Source organism: Lagenorhynchus albirostris, chromosome 3 (genome assembly GCF_949774975.1).
Source record: "Lagenorhynchus albirostris chromosome 3, mLagAlb1.1, whole genome shotgun sequence".
NCBI classification, from domain to species: domain Eukaryota; kingdom Metazoa; phylum Chordata; class Mammalia; order Artiodactyla; family Delphinidae; genus Lagenorhynchus; species Lagenorhynchus albirostris.
The window spans coordinates 91,626,919-91,646,665 of NC_083097.1; the positions used below are offsets into that span (position 1 = coordinate 91,626,919).

The 19,747-nt window shown below is 38.3% G+C and overlaps 1 protein-coding gene across 2 annotated transcripts in view; it reads right to left on the minus strand.

The window, feature by feature from the left end:
• The window catches only part of APC (APC regulator of WNT signaling pathway), a 137,702-nt gene that overhangs the window by 20,790 nt on the left and 97,165 nt on the right, over window positions 1-19,747 (minus strand). For both annotated transcript variants that reach the window (XM_060143388.1, XM_060143389.1), the window contains 3 exons: window positions 15,727-15,831; window positions 3,868-3,966; window positions 959-1,337 (listed from right to left, as the gene is read on the minus strand). In XM_060143388.1, the coding sequence (XP_059999371.1) occupies window positions 959-1,337; window positions 3,868-3,966; window positions 15,727-15,831 (583 nt within the window). The remainder of the gene's footprint in view (window positions 1-958; window positions 1,338-3,867; window positions 3,967-15,726; window positions 15,832-19,747) is intronic.

Consider the following 19,747-nt stretch of genomic DNA (forward strand, 5'->3'; position numbering starts at 1 on the left):
CTCTATTCTTGAAAACTATTAAATTTTAAATAAATTCACTTTTATACCTACCTAAAAAAAATCTGCTAAATCTTTATAGATCATGTTCTCATCATCACTCTTTCTCCTACTCCCGAAATCAAGATACTGATACAATAGTCCTTTGTCATGTGTGTGTGCGCATGTGTGTGTTCTTATCAGGTGAAAGGAAGGTCTTACCTTATATACTTACTGCTTTTGGTTCTTGCTACAGGAATGAAGTAAATTATGTCCCCAAAGGTCCCAACTCCCATGTTCCCTGCTCCTGAGGGAGAGGGGCTGGTGGCCAAGGGTTTCTCCCTGAGCAAAGAGCTGGGAGGCTGATCACCCCAGCAACTGGGGCCCCATGGCCTGAAGCAGGATGGTGCAGTAGGAAGAGCACTGGGCTGAGAGTCAGGAGATCTGACCTCTGATCCTGGCTCCACCACCCACTAGCTGTGAGGCCACAGGCAAGTCTTTTAGCCTCTCTGAGCCTCAGTTTCTTCATCTGTAAAATGGAGATGATATCTTCCCTTCCTACTTCACAAGGTTGTTGTAAGGATCAAATAACATACATAACACAGCTCTGTATCCACTGAGTAGAGTGATATGCAAATGTAAGAGATTATGGGTTGGTCACTAACAACTGAAGGAACTTATGTAAAGTCACTTTCTTTAGCTTAATCTCAAGAGATGGAGGACATAATCGCTCAAGTTCTTTCTAGATCTGCTATGCTATGACTCTGTCTTGATTTTCTGTTCTTTTGTGGTTGCACTGTAGTACACATAACATTTTCCTTTGCTAACTTTTTCTAGAGAAATTAAGCTTTAAACTATGTTAGCAGTGTAGATGGCTAATATGAATTTCCCAGGCCTATTCATAAAGACACCATCCTAATTTAAAGTTTTCATTTCAAAAACTTTTACATTTGCTTTGTAACATGCACCATACGGAACATACTTGGATTTTTGTCCTGGTCCATGCCTTGTTCATGCGCTTCCTGCCACTCCCAACAGGTTTCACAGTAAGCTCGTATCTGTTCCAAAAGATGAAGGACTCGGATTTCACGCCTGCCTCTCTTGTCATCAGGCTGTGAGTGAATGATGTTGTGGAGTGCTGCACTGGCCCTGGCCCGAGCCTCTTTACTGCCCCGGGAATTTCCCAACAACACAGAGTCTTTGTCATTGCCATGTAAAAGCTGGATGAGGAGAGGAAGACATCCAGACTGTCGCATGGATATACAGCTGTCTTGGGAGCTAGACATAGCTAGCAAAGTTCGCGACATATCATCCTTATCATGAGTACCAAGCATTGACAACAATGAATACACCATTTCCACCTGTGGGCCAAATGAGTTTAGAAACAAAATTATGACTTTAATATCCAAAAGCCAACACCAATGAAGTGATGAATGGGATATTTATTGTAACTCATTAAAAACAAAAACAAAAACAAAAACAAACAAAAAAAAAACAAAAAACAAAAACAAAAACCCCTTTCCAGGATGAAGTAATGAGCGTTATTTCAAAATCCATATAATATAATCATCACCAACTTGTTTATGAGTAAATATTAGTAGTGGTAGTACATAGTGTTGAAAAAGAGAAAGTAGGTTCTTGCATAAACCCAAATTGCTGTTTGTCTGGATCAGCTGGTGATAATCCACTGATTATGATGAATGACAATCAACTGATTTCTCTCTCTCTCTCACATCTCCCCCCGCACCACACATACCCACCCCCACCAACACACACACAGAGTCAGAAATGTGGTTTATCTAAATTCTTTACACAATTTAAAATTTTAATTTTTAATCTACAACCATAATCAATAAAGAGAAAATATTTTTCAGCAATTATTATTTACTAAGTACCAGCTCTCAGCAATTGCTAACCCTCACCAGATTAAAAGTACAGTAAGTCCCCTACGTATGAACAAGTTCCATTCTGAGAGCACGTTCACAAGTCCAATTTGTTCATAAGTCCAACAAAGCTAGCCCAGGGACCCAACAAACACAATTGGTATTCAGTACTATACTGTAATAGGTTTACAATACATTCGCATCTTTGAAAGTTCACAACTTGAAGGTTCATATGTAGGGGACTTACTGTATAATATTGTTAAAGTTATGATTTCTCCCTTATACATGTAAACATATTTTGTTATAAAAAGAATGCTCTGATCATACAGGGATACAAAGCCAGGATTCTTATTCAATTTCTTTTTAAAAGCAGCTGGTAAGCATCAATTACTCCCTGACCATAAATTCTAAGAATTTACTTAGAAGCAGATTAGAAACAGGAAACAGTACCCAGTATTCCTGCACTGTGATCAACCTCATTTTAAAGTGAGAGCTATTACATAAAAGTAGAGGCTATTACATAAATGTATCATATCTGTAAATTAGTGGTTCTTAACCAGGGGCAATTTTAGCCACGCCGAGACACTTTTGGCAACGTCTTGGAGACATTTTTGGCGGTCACAACTGCAGGAGGAAAAGCTTCGGGCATCTAGTAGGAAAAGACCAGGGATGCTGCTAAACATCCCACAATGCAATGAGGAATTATCCAGCCAATAATGCTGAGGCTGAGAAACTCTACTCTAAATGTGTAGACACACACTACCCTTAGATATGAAAGTTTTATTAGGAAGGCAGTACAGAACTGTGGATAAATAGTCTTTCAAATTCTGACTCCACCATTTACAAGTGAGCTGTGTGACACGACCAAGTTATTTGAATTCTCTGAGGCCCAGTTGTCTCAGCTGCAAAATGGAGAAATTTACCCAATAGGGTTTTCTTTGTGAAGATTAAATAAAATAACACATGTATGGCACAGTAACTGGCATTCAAAAATGTAGTAAGGTCTTAATATTATCATGCATAAATCACTTCAAAAGGAAATGGTATTCTAGCTGCCAGTTTTCATGCAATAGTACTGCTGAATATTAAACATTTTCTTTATAGTGAAAACTACTTGTTGATGTTGGACAGATCTGGGGTTGAATTCCAATTTATTTACATGACAACTGTCTGAATCTTTTTTTGGCTTCAGTATTTTCATTTTAAAAAGAGGGGCAAGAATACCTCAAAGGATTTTCGAGAAGATGAGATAATAAACATTCAACTCCCAGCAGTTACTGGCATCCTAGCGGTCCCAAGTAGTAACTATTGTGAGTTATTAAAAGGATTAAGTTTCATATTAACAATACCATTGATACTCTAAAATTCATTTCTTAAATCGACATTAGTTATTTCAGTAATGCTTTTCCTAAGAGCCACTATATTATTAAAGTAAAGAAAGACTATGTAGAGTATGCTGTGAAAACAACTAGTGGAATTATTTAGATTTAACTGAAAATATACTGCTTAGTAATATTAGAATTTCATCTTTGTTCATATAATAGTAAAGCCTCCGGCTTTAACAATAATAAAATAATTATTTTCTTTTCAAACATACTATTCTCAAGTCCCCCAAAATATTTACTAACATCTACGAGACCCTAAGAAAACTCACTTATCAGCAGTGAATAGGATAACATTCAATTTCAATGATTTTTCCATCCACTAAGTATTTATTAAACACTCATTATGTGCAGATTCTGTGCTCGATGCTGCAAAGGATAAAAAACAGTCCCTGTGCTCCAACTGTAGTGATTCAAAGGAGGTAGACAGACTGCATGGGGAGGTGAGAGGACCCTGGAAATCAGAAAATGTTTTGTAAAGAAGGAAAGCCCAAGAAGATTTCTGAAGGCTGGCTAGGACTCTGACGGTCATTTTTCAGTGGGCTGGGAAGCGGAGGTGTGTGCCACTGCAGGCAAGGCACAGAGGCATAAGTCACAGGGAGTGCTCAGTGCTTATAATCTATTACCTTGGTTCCCAGATGACTTGTCAGCCTTCGAGGAGCAGAATGTGTGCTGCTAGAACTCAAAACACTGGCTGTTTCGTGATCTATTCGTGCAGTTGAACCCTAGAAATTAAGCAAATTACAGACAGTATAATTTAGATTATAGATAAATACAGCTAACTTCATGTTAAGGTACTCCAAATGAACTGTCTTTAGGGTAAACAGCTAAATATACCATTAAAAGTGTGAACATTATAACTGCTCAAAATGAATATTTTTACCTATAAACAAGTAGAGTTTAGAGAAACACTGAAGGAAAAAAAGACTGTTGCAAAAGACAGTTAAAGTACAATGTGGAAGTAACCGAACACTGCAGAAATTCTAAGAGTAATATTCTTTCACAAATCAAAAGGCATGAAACTACATTCAGTTAAATATAAATTGATTGGTAGAAAGCTCCAATGAGTGACGAAATGCTCTAAATTACCACAAAACTAACTGTAAATTTTGTACAGACCAAGTTCTCCAGGAGCTCAGAGTAGAAAAAAGACTGCTTGAAACCTCTATTGGAGAAAGGCACTGAGATATCATGAGCACTTAGTAAGAAGAATGCATAAAATACTGAGGGAAAACAGAAAGAAATAACTACTTGCTTAAGAACTATTAAAGACTGAATAAGATAAGTTATACTTAAAGGTAGGCCTTGGATTTTGGAAAAATGATGGAAGAGTCTGTGTAAAGGGATAAATATGGAAAGCATGCTAGAAAAGAATATAGGCAGAATACTCTCTGATATAAACTGTAGTAATATTTTTTTGGATCTGTCTCCTAAGGCAAAGGAAATAAAAGCAAAAATAAACAAATGGAACCCAACTAAACTTAAAAGCTTTTGCATGGCAATGGAAACCAAAGACAAAACAAAAGACAACCTACAGAATGGGAGAAAACATTTGCAAATGATGTGACTGACAAGGGATTAATATCCGAAGTATATAAACAGCTCATATGACTTAGTATCAAAAAAACAAACAACCCAATCAAAAAATGACCTGAAGACCTGAACAGACATTTCTCCAAAGAAGACATACAGGCACATGAAAAGATGCCCAACATCACCAGTTATTACAGAAATACAAATCAAAACCAGGTATCACTTCACACCTGTCAGAATGGCTATTAAAAAAAAAAAGTTTTAAGAGAAAATTACATTTGTAAATGTAACTGTAGAAAAAAACTGTAAATGTGAAATTCATTTAACTGTATATTTAAAATGAGTATGTTAGTCTTTCCTCAGTAAAGATGATTTTAAGAAGTTGCAACTTGAGAGGTCTTTTTTATGTCTCCCCATATAAAAGCATGAAGACCCACTTATTCACACCCACGTAGGGAAATCTAGGGTTAGATTAAGAATACTAGAACAGAGTCTCAGAGTGGCTACCCTTTCTAGTCTCTACTCCTTCTGTGGGTCTGGATGCTTTATGCTGGTTAGTCCTCTAGGGATACTTCTCAATTTGGAGCAGCAGGTTAGTACCCCTCAGGGTAGGGAGAACAGGCAGCAGAGGTAGACATCCGGCAACTCTTCCCACTGCCACTAGCTACTGGGTGCTTCTATAATGGTATTTCAACTCACATGCAACCAAACAACAAACATTTACTGAGCTCTTGCTACTTTCTCGGTACAGTGCTAGTCACGAGGGATATAAGTGAATAAGATAGTCCCATCCTCACCGCACACAGACTCTAGACAGGTTGCTCAACATGTAAATATACAGTAGTAAGTGCTTTGACAGAGGCCACACGCACACACAGGAATGGCATATACTCAGTCTTGGGAGTACAGAGTAAAGTGCTATCTGATTTTAAACTACGAGGAAGAGTTTAGATAATAAAAAGGAGAGTCAGCCACAGGGCAGCCCAGACGAGGCAGAAGCATAAGCAAAGGTCAGGAAGAACGTGTGTGTGTGTGTGTGTGTGTGTGTGCAAGGGGCCTCTCTTGTTCTACAGTAGAAGGGGAATGACTCCTTATCCTGAAGCAAACATACTGTCTTTTTTTAAAAAAAAATTAATTAATCAATTTATTTATTTTTGGCCATGTTGGGTCTTCGTTGCTGTGCGCAGGCTTTCTCTAGTGGTGGCAAGCAGGGGCTATTCTTCATTGTGGTGCACAGGCTTCTCATTGCAGTGGCTTGTCTTTGTTGTGGCTCGCGGGCTCTAGAGTGCAGGCTCAGTAGTTGTGGTGTGCGGGCTTAGTTACTCCACAGCATGTGGGATCTTCGTGGACCAGGGCTCAAACCTGTGTCCCCTGCATTGGAAGGTGGATTCTTAACCACTGCACCACCAGGGAAGTTCCAAACATACCGTCTTTGAGGATACCTAAATATTTTTACTGTTTCTGGTAGTGAGGATCTAACACAATCCCTAATGATCCTTGTTTCCTGGTATTCACACCCTTATGTAATCGCCCTGCCTTTGACTGTGGGCTAGATTTAGTGAATGGCTTCTAGTGGACAGACTGCTGCAGACGTGATGAGAAGTCACTTCCAAGATAAGGTTACGAAGACTGTGGCTTCCATCCTGGGCACCCTCTCTTGTGCTCTCTGAGGGAGGCCAGATGCTACGTTGTGAAACGCCCTTTGTAGAGACCCTGGTGGCAAGGACATGATATCACTGGCCAACAGCCTGAGGACATGAGGCCTGCCAACAGCCATATGAGTGAGCTTAGAAGCACATCTTCCCCGAGTCAAGTCTTGAAATGACTGCGGCCCCAGCTAACACCGTGACTGCAGCCTGTGAGAGACCCTGAACCAGAGGCTAAGCTGCACCAGGATTCCTGACCTACAGAAACAACAATAAATGTTTGCTGATTTTGCTAAAATTGTCAAGCAGCAATAGATAATTAACACATTGTTTGAAACAAAAGAGATATAAGAGGTTAAACTACAAAACAAGGGAAAACCCATGTCCACACTAAAACATGTTCCGGACATTCATTTCAGTGTAGATACCAAATCATCTTTAAGCTTTAGTCTCCGTACCTTTCTATACAGCTCCTTGATTTTGGGACACTCACCGCTCTGTTCTCCCAAACTCTCTAGCTAGAAATCCAGATGCATTTCCTATAAGGAGATTCCAAGAGAACATTCCCATACCCACACTACCTATAGGCCTAGAACTCGAGCCCTGAGAATCTTTCCTGCGCCCTTTTATTATGGCTATGCCTGCACCGACACCTTTCAGAGGAACCAGAGAAATGGTAACCTGCAAGAAATGGTACCTTCCTAAGAAGTATTTCCCACCCAACCCATGACTAAATTCTGAAGAAATGAGCATCATTAACTCTCTCTCAAACTCAAGACCTATTAAATCAGCCATATTTTACATCCACTAAATCAGCCTTGCTCAGTGTTCAAAAACATAATAAGTCCAAAAACATATCATTTCCCACTCTCAGCCTTAAAACGTGTGTGAGACACTATTTCCTACTATTTTCTTTCCTATCCAAACTTCCTTGTGAAATTTAGGTTCCATGCTCCATAAATACCCACACCTCCTCAACTTTTCACATAATGCTCCTTTCATTTCATTAACTGAAACCTAGCTCTTATTGGACACCACCTCCCCCTGCAGCCCTCTCTCCAATATCCCATGTACTTTGGCGTCAGGAGGTAGCATAAGCCTATGTTTTCCTCACTCTTCAACATCACTTTGAAACTATTATTTCTCCACCTTCCGGTAATAGCCCCAAATCTCCTTGTGTTATAATCACTTTTCCCTTTCCCCAGTGCTATCACCTACTAACCACCCAATCACTGTCTTCAATCATTAAACAACTTTGCCACAAGGGTCACTGGCCTCCTTCTACTTCAATTACTGCCACCATTCTGGGTAACTTACGCCCCATTCAAAACCGTGGTCTCTCAGTTCTCTGGTATCTTCAGTGATGTTTTTCTCCTCTACTCCATTTTAGTCACTGACATCTATGGCTGTATCCTAGACCATTTCCATCACCCTAAAATGTACCATCTCTGAATAATGCATTTAGTTATCTTGTGGTAACTCTGAAAACCTATTCTTCTGGCAATCTCCTTTAACCTTCCCCAAGAAAGTGTCTTTAAAATGATTGGAATGTCCAGCGCATGGATGGCTCTATATACTCCACCTTGAAATTTTTCGTGGTCCATCACTTCCGTAATTCTCTTGTCAGTTTTCAATATCTTTGCCCCATGGCTATTCCATCCCACCTGCCTGGAAACATTGCAATTGTAGATGAATCCAACTGCCTGTTTTCTCTACACCCTAATATGGACTGCTGAGCAGTATTTGAGAAATTTGAGCATGTGAGAATATCGCACAATTCTCCAGGGTACTGCCCATATAACATTTATGGTCACCAATACACCTGGGTCCTTAGCCCTCCATCTGTAATCCTTGTGTTTCCCTAGTCAGCTCTCCCTTCTTTGCTCACAGTGGCTATTTTGGATATGTCTCCTTTACCACAAATAATTTTACCTTCTAATTTACAGAGAAACAGAAGCCATCAGACGAAAATTCCTCAAACTTGCTGCCACCAAACTGACAAAATTACCTGCCTCCACACCCATCTCCATCTTCTCCTGCTATTGCTTCAGAGGCACCCCTTCTGCTACCTAAGGCACGTCCCTTCATGTGTGCTCTGGATCCTTTCCCTCCCCATTTCTCTTTGCTCTTTTGGACCTTCAATCTTTTTCTCTACTGGCTCCTTCCCATTACCATTCAAATATGCTTATCTCTCCTATTTTATAAAAAGAAAAATAATCTCTCAAATCTCTACTGTGTCAGTTAATGGCCTTTTCTCTCTTGGGCAGTTCACACTCAGACTTTTTGAGTTAGCTAAAATTGCTCTCTTCTACTTTTTAACCTTCCAATTTAAACCTCAACTCACTCCAATATCACATGGTAGAGAAGAAAGCCAATGAAACGGCTCTTGCTAAGATCAGCACTGAAGTTTTTTTTTTTTTCGCGGTACGTGGGCCTCTCACTGTTGTGGCCTCTCCCGTTGTGGAGCACAGGCTCCGGACGCGCAGGCTCAGCAGCCATGGCTCACGGGCCCAGCCGCTCCGCGGCATGTGGGATCTTCCCGGACCGGGACACGAACCCGTGTCCCCTGCATCGGCAGGTGGACTCTCAACCACTACGCCACCAGGGAAGCCCTGAAGTTCTTTTCTTGGTGAAACCTAAAGGAAAATTTTCAAGTCCTTACAGTCAATGGTGGATATTAACTATTTCCTCTTTGGAACAACAATGTTATTCCCTTGCTTTGGGATTTTTTTAGCCCAGGTCTTCATCTTCTCGTTCTATAATCACAGGGGATATAAAAATCTCCCGTACCTTGAATTATCACATTTTTCACTCTTCTCTTTGATTCCAAACCCACTATCTAATAGCCTACTTGACATTTCTGCTTCATTGTCTCAGAATGAACATCTTGAAACTTAACATTTTTGAAACTAGATTATTTTCCTTCGCAAACTTGTTCCTCATCTAGTGTTAGCACTGAAATACATCACCATCCTTGTAGCTGCCTATGACAAAAACCTGGAAGCCATTCCTGACTTCTCCTTCCTCCTCAGCCCTCGCATCTGACACTAACCCTTATGGATTATAGTTTCTAAATCCTCTCCGATACTCAGATATTTGCTGACCAAATGACTCTCTCACATCTATCAATTCTTCCCTAACTCCCAGGCCACCATCGTCTTTCACCTAGACTACTGTACCTAATTTACCCAATCATTATTACGGTGTCAGAATAAATTAATTTGTAACTTCCTCTAGGATGAAAATCACCCTAACACTAGGTTAAGTGCTGTAGCGCTACGTACTTGCCCTTTCATAGTACTTAACACACTTTGTGGAAAATGCTCATTTGTCTTACTTCTAGATGATAAGTTTCTTGAGGACAAGGTAGCATCTACCTAGCCCACCACCACACCCGAGGGTTCACAACAGCCTTGGCATAATGCAGATCCTTAGTAAACAGATCCTGAACAGTGATGAGTTTTATATTATCTTTCAGGTAAAAGGGCTGGGGGAGAAAGTTAACAGCAGAGTGGAAAATGGGCTAAGGAGCAGAGAGGTGGGGATAAGATGAATTGTCTGGCGGGGACCCCTCCAAGTAAATACAATTCCTTTTCACTACATATTAGAATCAAGCATCTATCTTCTGATTCCCCTTTACTCACCCTTAAATATCCATTGCCATTACAGGCACTCAAATGTTTGCTGAGGGACCCTAGAAGGACTATGCCTGGCAGTTAAATTAGCAAAACTGGGATACAGTCAATTTCAATTACACTTGCTGGGTTGGAACCCCTCTTCTATCCTCTGCTTGCTCACTTTACAAAGTGACTCAAAAGGGTTCACCATAAAGGTAGCAACAGTCTCCAGCTCACCATGAAATCTGACATAAGAGGAGGAAGAAGCAACCACTCCCCCTGCCTTGCCTTTTTTCATACAAACTGTATCTGGAAGTAGTCAAACAGTAGATAAGGAGATGTTTCTCTATACAGAAATACTACAGCTAATTCTGTAACCCCTAATGAATTAATGGAGCTAGGCATTAAGTATCAATGGCTGTTAATACCACAAAATAGAGACAACCAGACATTTTGTGCTTCCTGATGGAAGACCACAATGACATCTATGAAAAAGTCTTGTCCAAAAACAAGTGGGGGGGGGCCTTGAAACCAAATCTGATCACATCTCTAGATCTAAATACCAATTTATAGGAAATACAGAAGATAGAGGATCATGTCAAACTTCACCATGGAGATGTTATCAGCAAAATCCAGACTATGGAAAACACTAGAAAACAAATAACTTTGGTTAGTCAACAAACATAGCAAAAAACTGAGAGACAAAGAGGAAACCTATAGATTAAAAGAGGCTTCAAAGACATATTAACCAATCTCTGTGCACGAACCTTATCTGGCCCAAGTCAAATAAACTGAAAAATTATGACATTCATGAAACAATTGCAAATTTGAATACTGACTAGATATCTGATGCTACTAAGGAATTACTGTTAATTTCTTTGGCAGTGTAATAATGGCACTATAGTTATATATTTTAAAAAACTGTTCTTTGTCCTTTTTCCCCAGGTTTGCTTTAGCAATTCTGGGTCTTTTGTGGTTCCATAAAAATTTTAGTATTATTTATTCTAGTTCTGTGAAAAATGTCATGGGCATTTTGATAGGAATTGCATTAAATCTTGTAGATTGCTTTGGGACTTCAGACAATACTATAAAGCTACAGTAATCAAAACAGTATGGTGTTTGCACAAAAACAGACATATAGACCAACGGAACAAAATAAAGAGCCCAGAAATAAACTCACACATCTACGGTCAATTAATCTTCGACAAAGGAGGCAAGAATACACAATGGAGAAAAGACAGTCTCTTCATCAAGTGGTGTTCAGAAAGCTGGACAGCTACATGTAAATCAAAGAAGTTAGAACACTCCATCACACCATAAACTCAAATTGGTTTAAAGACCTAAATACAAGACATGACACCATAAAACTCCTAGTAGAAGACATAGGCAAACATTCAGACATAAATTATAGCAATATTTTCTTAGATCAGTCTCCCAAGGCAAAAGAAATAAAAGCAAAAATAATCAAATGGGACCTAATCAAACGTAAAAGCTTTCACACAGCAAAGAAAAACCAAAAAACCCATCAACAAAACAAAGAAAACCTACGGACTGGGAGAAAATATATGCACAAATGATGCGACTGACAAAGGGTTAATATCCAAAATGTACAAACAACTCATACAACTTAATATCAAAAAAAACAGACAACCCAATCAAAAGATGGACAGAAGACCTAAACAGACATTCCTCCAAAGAAGACATACAGATGACCAACAAGCACATGGAAAGATGATCAACATTGCTAATTATTAGAGAAATGCAAATCAAAACCACAATGAGGTATCACCTCACACTGGAGAATGGCCATCATTAAAAAGTCTGGAAAGAATGTGGAGAAAAGGGAGCCCTCCTACACTGTTAGTGGGAACGTTAATTGGTACAGCCACTGTGAAAAACAGTATGGAGGTTCCTTAAAAAGCTAAAAATAGAGCTACCATATGATCCAGCAATCTCACTCCTGGGCATAAATCCAGAAAAGAGGAAAACTCTAATTCAAGAAGATACATACACCCCAATGTTCACAGCAGCACTATTTACAATAGCCAAGACATGGAAACGACCCAAGTGCCCATCAACAGATGATCAGTTTAAGAAGATACAATGGAATTTTATTCAGCCACAAAAAAGAATGAAATACTGCCACCTGCAGCAACATGGATGGACCTAGAGAATATCATACTAAGTTACGCAAGTCAGACAGAGAAAGACAAATATTATATGATATCACTTATATGGGGGAATCTAAAAAATAATACAAATGAATCTATATACAAAACAGAAACAGACTCATAGATGCAGAAAACAAACTTATGGTTATCACAGGGGAAGTAGAAAAGGACAGATTAATGGTATGGGATTAACAGATACAAATAATCTGAAAAAAAAATTACTGAATCACTTTGCTGTACAGTTGAAACTAACTAATGTAAATCAGCTATACTTCAATTTTAAAAAAAGTAATCTTAGACACAGAAAACAAACTTATGGTTACCAAAGGGGAAAGGGAGGGAGGGATGAAACAGGAGTGTGGGATTAACAGATACACATCTCCACATATATAAATTAGATAAACAACAAGAATTTACTGTATAGCACAGGGAACTATATTCAATTTCTTGTAATAACCTATAAGGGAAAAGAATTGGAAAAAAATATATGTATAACTGAATCACTTTGCTGTACACCTGGAACTAACAATATTGTAAATCAACCATACTGCAATTAAAAAAAAGTATTCCTTTTTTAAAAAAATGTATTTGGTTGTGCCAGGTCTTCGTTGCAGCACACGGGCTCCTTAGTTGTGGCATGCATGTGGGATCCAGTTCCCTGACCAGGGATTGAACCCAAGCCCCTCGCACTGGGAACACAGAATCTTAACCACTGCACCATCAGGGAAGTCCCCCCAAAATGTGTTCTTATCTTTTGGAAATACACAGTGAAGTATTTATGCAAGAAATGATGTCTGGGATCTTTTCCAAAAATAAAATGGGAGGGCAAGTAGATAGGGTACATGTAGATTACTATACTATTCTGTCTGCCTCTGTATATATTTGAAATTTTCCATAATAAAATGTTTAAAAACACATTACTAGCAGCAAAAAAGGTCCTCCTACCATTTTCTCTCTTTCCCACTCTTTGTTGAAGTTCATTACTACTTACTGGTTATATCACTGGAGATCTGGTTCTAAACATTAAACAGAAAAGCTGAGGATCAATTCATAAATGAATTACACACACAGTTATATACTAAGCAAACAGGGGTCTGATCTGTATAATTTACTTTTAGCTTTCTCTCTTCATTTAGCTTCTAGCGGAGATTAATCACAGGTCAAGAAACCTTATTTCTAGAAGGGATGTTAGTCATTCCTTCCAACCTACATGTATTTATTGTTGTTATCTACTATTTATCAGGGATTGTGGGGATATAAAAATGGATAAAACTGGGAAGGATCTTTGCCCTTCTGGAGCTTACAGTCTACTGGGGAAAAGAGAAATAATCACAGAAATAAACATAAAACTGCAAATGTGGTCTGCAAAGGAGAAGAACAAGCTAGGACAGCCTTTAATAATGGGATGTGAACAGTTCAAGCCTCTTGAGAAAGTCATGCTTAAGCTCAGACACATATAAACCGATGTTAACTGAGTGAAGTGGGATGAGAAGAGCACTACATGGAACAGGAGCAGACGGTGCACAGGCTGCAGAGGAGAAAGCCCAGGAAAGGTGAGGTCCTGAAAGCTCAGCGCAGCAGAAGTGCTGAGAGCAAAGTGTGACATAAAGCTAACACGCTGGGAAGGAGCCAGATTATACAGGTCATAATAAAGGGTTACCTTATTCTAAGAACCAAGGGACGCCAACAAAGAATTTTACAAAGAGCGTGATTTACTCATGTAAAGATCATTCTGGCAGAGTGGATGTGGGCAGGAAACCAGGTGAGGTAGAATGAATTTCCACAAAGTGGTAGAGGTAAGGGCACCAGGAAAGGAGCTCTGATAGATCATGCTACTGTGACCCTGAGAGTCAAAAAGATTATTTTCAGTTTTAATTAGTGTCAATGGTTTTTGTCTCTGGAGCAAATAATAAAGCAAATGAACAAACCCCAAGCGGCTGTCATATGGGTAGATCCTACTAAGACAGGTTAAAGGAATCTTGGCATAACTGAATCACAGTCCCACAGATGTATACCACTCATCTTACATTAGGATCTGGGAGTAGCTGTAGCATCATTAATTTGATCTTGTAACTTTGCTATGATTTTATGGCATATTGAAGTTTTACATTTTTATATAAAACCTACTGTTCCTTTCTCTTATGGTTTCCTACCCACTTCATGATTATAAGAATTCTACCCTCATTTTCTTATCTTTTAGTATTTTTAATAGTTTTCATTTTTGACATCAAATCTAATCTACTTAGAATTAATTCTGATGTAAGAAGTGTGATAGGGATTCGATCTCTTTTTTTAATGAATATCCAGCTTACTGGATAGGTGAGGTGTTAAAGTATATAATAATTGGAATACGACCCAAAGCACTAATAGTGGGTCTAATCCTAAGCAAACAATTTTTTTTCTATCAAAAAGACAGAACTTTTCTTCTTTCTACATATGTGTAGGAACACATATTGTTCCCAAAGAATTCCCTAAACAATACATAAAGAAATAACCCAAATGTGCTATTTAAATATAGTTTCCCTAATTTACCATCTATAGAGTTTTCTCCACTACAGTGCTCACCAGTAATATTAAAATGAAGTATCTTTTTGTTTTAACTCAGTAAAATAAATTTAAGTACTCAAGTATGAGACATTTTAAGCTTTAAATTTCAATGAACTAATAGAAGCAGGCTCTTTTAAAATAACTAGTATCATTAAAAGTAACCTACAGACACTAAGGGAATATTTTATATCAACAGTAAGAAAATTTCCTTAAAATTAACTTAGTGAAATTGTATTTAAAAAAATGATTCATTTACAACATAAAATATTCATTGAAAAAATGTGGAGAATACAGAACACTCCAAAGAAAAATACTGTCATAGTAGGATGCATTCCAATAAAACTCTAATAGAAGACTGATGGCAACGTAACAAGATAATAGTTCTACATTAAAAAAAAAAAATTGACGTCCATAATTTTGCTAAAGATGAAAAGAGTAAACATCATTAGGCTATGCTTCTACTCTGTATGAGCATTAGAATCATCTTTTTCAGTGATAGGATTTAAATTTCTAGATTTATGTAACCTTGAAGTGCAACATAAAACAAGAACTATAAGTTCTTATGGCCATTTTTTAAAAACATAAAAATGTCTTTGCAAAGAATGCTACAGAGAAAGAGCAAACCTATTCAAATACAAGCAATAATAACTAGGTCAAATCACATATGACCAAAATGCAGCTTAGTATTTATTTTTCAAAAATATTCTTCTCACGCAAATCACTTCAGGCTAAAACAGAGACACACAATTTACAGCTATAAAATATACTTAGAAATTTTGAAAGCATTATTGTTAGATATAATAAAGAAAAACGACATAGAATTTTGGTACCTAATTCTTCTGGAGATATCCATTCAAGACTAAGAAAGTAGATAAGATTTATAGATCTTTCTGAGAATCATCTAACTCTGTATTCCTTTTTAAATATTTAAATAGTTAATTGAAAAAAAATTAAGAAAATAATTTATTTACCTGACCACTACCCGAAGTTGCCATGTTGATTTCTGCCACTCCTTGACTTTCATTCTGTCGCTCAGCTTCATGTGAGCCGGCTTCATGCTTGCTCTGAGATGACCTCTGTTAATACGGAGTTAACATCATTACATACAAAAATGGTGTATGCTTTCTTAGCCCAGAGCTTTCCTTCGTTCTTGCTTTACAGCTTTGAATGCCTCAATTATACAGGTTTACAAAAGCATGGAACTGCACTTTATACTTCATCAGCTCCAGCAGGGTTGACTGTCGACTATTTCGGTAAAAGCAAAGTGAAGTGTGTCCCTCGAGCATTAGAGCCACACAAGACAAAGGATTTTCTGAGACTCACAGAAACACCATCCTCCACCAGCTGTGCTCACATCACTATCAGGGATATAACCCAACTAGAACAAATAACTGTCTTTTCCGCAAGGTCACATGGCTCTGGCGTTTACTAGAGCTGCAAATATAAGTTAAACTATTAACCTAAGCTTAAAAACACCTTCTGTATAACTATGTTTATACACAGAATATATAAATACGTCTTCTGCTAATAAAAGTCATATGAAACCAACAGATAAATTGTTAAGATTCTGATCTGAAAAAAACCAAAAACCTTTTTTCTAATGTAGCCACCATCTGCTATGTAAAATGAAAGTGACAGATTATATCCAGTAAAAGCAGTCATTTCAAGAGAGATTATATCCAGTACAAAGCAGTCACTTTGAAAAAAAATCACCGTAGAATCAAAGAAATAAAATAACTTTTCCATTAACTTTTATAGAAACAATCACAAATGTGCCTGCCCTAGGAAAATGATAATGCAAAAATAAAAATTACACTTTAAAAAATTTGACATAATAGTGGAAAACTGTATTGCAAAATGGCTTCCACTAGAATTTCTTTAAACATAAAGCTTTCCTAGACCATTTAAGATGTGACTTAATAATTTACCAATATTTCCATCAATAAACTAGTGTAAGTTATATATAGGCAAAAGAGAGGCAGTCTCAATAATTCAGAAACAGAAGAAAAAATATCACCATGGGAAAATTACACTACGAAATTCAACAAAATCAACAAAAGTAGAGAATACAAAATCAATCTAGAGACAAAATGAATCAAAAACCACTAAATCGGGCTTCCCTGGTGGCACAGTGGTTGAGAGTCCGCCTGCCGATGCAGGGGACACGGGTTCGTGCTCCGGTCCGGGAAGATCCCACATGCCGCGGAGCAGCTAGGCCCGTGAGCTGCTAGGCCCGTGAGCCATGGCCGCTGAGCCTGCGTGTCCGGAGCCTGTGCTCCGCAACGGGAGAGGCCACAACAGTGAGAGGCCCGCGTACCGCAAAACAAAACAAAACAAAACCCACTAAATCCACTAAGATTTGACACTAACATAATTGAAGACGTCAATATAAGAGTACTGAGTATCTGCCATGTTGGTTACTTTCACTAGGTGCTGGGGAATACAGCGTTGGCAAAACCAGACACTGCTCAACACACTCTTCAAGCTTCAGTCTAGTCAGGGATGCTATCAAATAATGAGAGAAATGACAACAGAGTTAAAACTTTGACAAGTACTCTGAGGAAGGGTACAGGGCGCTGTAAGGATATACACCAGAGGGATGCCATACGTTGTGGGGACTTGGGGGGAAGAGCTCCCTTAGGAAGCGTTGTCTGAACTGACATCTAAATACAAACAGGAGTTCTAGGAAATGGGATGGGGATAGAAGGTGAAGGTTTTAGGTAAACAGAAGACCACATGCAAAGAACCTGGGCTGGGAGGAAACATGGCTTGCTCTAGAACATCAAAGAACTAGTGTGAAGAGTAGAACAGAAAGATGGTAAAAACAAAAACAAAAACAAAAACCTTACTGATTTTACTGAATTTAGTGCGATTCTCAGATGGCACTCTTGCCCTCACATAACTAATACCAGTAATACTAACGGGAAAAGGTGCATGTATTTTGATTTTTTAAAGTCAAATTTAAAATGGTCTAAGTAGGTAGGAAAGAGAAGAGACAAGTTTGGAGACTATGTATTAAAGTAGGTATTAGATAATGGTACTTTACACCTAGGGAAGCAGTGATGGAGATAAAGGCAGTGGAGACAGAGGTAAATCTGAAAGACTACATGATAGATTGGATATGGCGAGTGGAGGAAGAGGTCTGGTGTCAAGAATTACTCCTGTGTTCCTTAGCTCACACGACTGAATAATGATGGTACCATTCACAGAGATAGGTAATACTAAAGGAGAATGAGGGTATTTTGGAGGATGTGGGGCTCATAAGGAGGACTTAGGAGGAGAAGATCATTAATTATGCTTTGGATATGTTGGATTTAAAGTGCCTTTAAGACAACTAAGTAGAGATGCAGAGCAGGTACACAGATTTCGGAGTCTGGAGCTCAGGGCTAGAAAAATGAATTTGAGAGCCAAAAGCATACAGCTGGTGAGTGAAGCCCTAAGTATAAATAAGATGGTCTCAGGGAGGGAGAGAAAATACAGAGAAAAGAGAAATTTGTCTTAAGGAATGCGTATGAACCAAAAAAGATGCCAAGAGTGTAATATTTCAAGCAACAGTGTTCAGTAATGTGGAAAGTATCAAGATGAAGACTGAAAATGTCAATTTAATTGGCAATATGGAAGTTATCAATGATCCATTTCAGTGAAACTATGAGAATAGAGACTAGACTGGTGTGTGTGAACGGTGGGGAGGAAATACAGACTTGGAGTCTAGAAACACCTTTGGAGTGAAGATTAGGAAAAGACAATGAGGACGGGAAGGGGACAGATGAAGAACAGTTGCAGGGAGAGGTGGAATTGAGGAAGGTTCATCTTCTATTTTTAAAGATAAGACTTGAGCATGTTTAAATTCCAATGAAAAGATGCTACAGAAGAGAAAGAAGATAAATATGTGAGAGAAACGAGGTAAGAGTACAAAGTTCCTGAGAAGGCAGGAACTGAAAATCCAAAGCACAGGAAGGAAGGCAGAATGCTTCCTGGTAGGAAGGAGAGAGAGCTCTGATGATAGCTACTGTTTTCTCTGTGAAGGAGGAGATGAAATTATTAGAAGGACGAAGATTAGCAGACATCAGAAATAGTCATTTCCAGTAGAGAGAAAAGGGCGGATCCAGAGAAACACAGTAGGCCTGCAGGACTGCCAGGCCCAACTGATGATGGTGATAATGATGAAAATAATGAAGTTAAAAAAAAAATCTAATGTCTGTTATGCACTGATCACTTGGCATCTATTGATTTATTTAATCCTTACATCAACTCTATGAAGCACGTACTATTATTATCCCCATTTCACAGATGAAGAAACTGAGGAGGCACAGATGATAAGTACCTGGCTTTAGGTCACATACCTAGTAAATGGCAGAGCCAGAGCTGGGATCACAACCCAAGCAATCTGACTCTAGAGCACAAAGTAATATTTAACACTTATTATCTTTAATTTTCTTTACTTATTTACTTCCCTTTATTCTTTCACTGATCCTAGGCTACAGGCCTGTCTGTGTTCTTTGATCACTATCTAAAACTACTGCTAACACTGAGAACAAAGAGATTGTTTCTGATTCCTTTGAAAGAATAATCCTATCTAGTTTCCTTATTCCCATAGTTGCTGGACACCTTCCCCAGTTTTCTATCCTAGGACTAAAAAAGTTAAAAAAACAAACAAAACAATTTTGTTGAGGTATTTACATATCTCAAAATTGGCCCACTTTAAGTGTACGGCTCAATGATTTTTAATAAACTTACCAAGCATCACAATACTCCAGTTTTAGAACATTTTCATCACTCTAAAAAGATCCCTTGTGTTCTAAAAGAACCCTTTATAGTTAATCCCAATTCCCACCCACAGCCTCAGGTAAATATAAATCTACTTTGTCTTTATGAATTTGTCTTTTCTGTACATTAATTATAAGCGGAATATGTGGACTTATGTGTCTAGCTACTTTTATTTAGTAAAATGTTTTTGAGGTTCATCTCTGTTAGAGTATGTGTCATCAATTT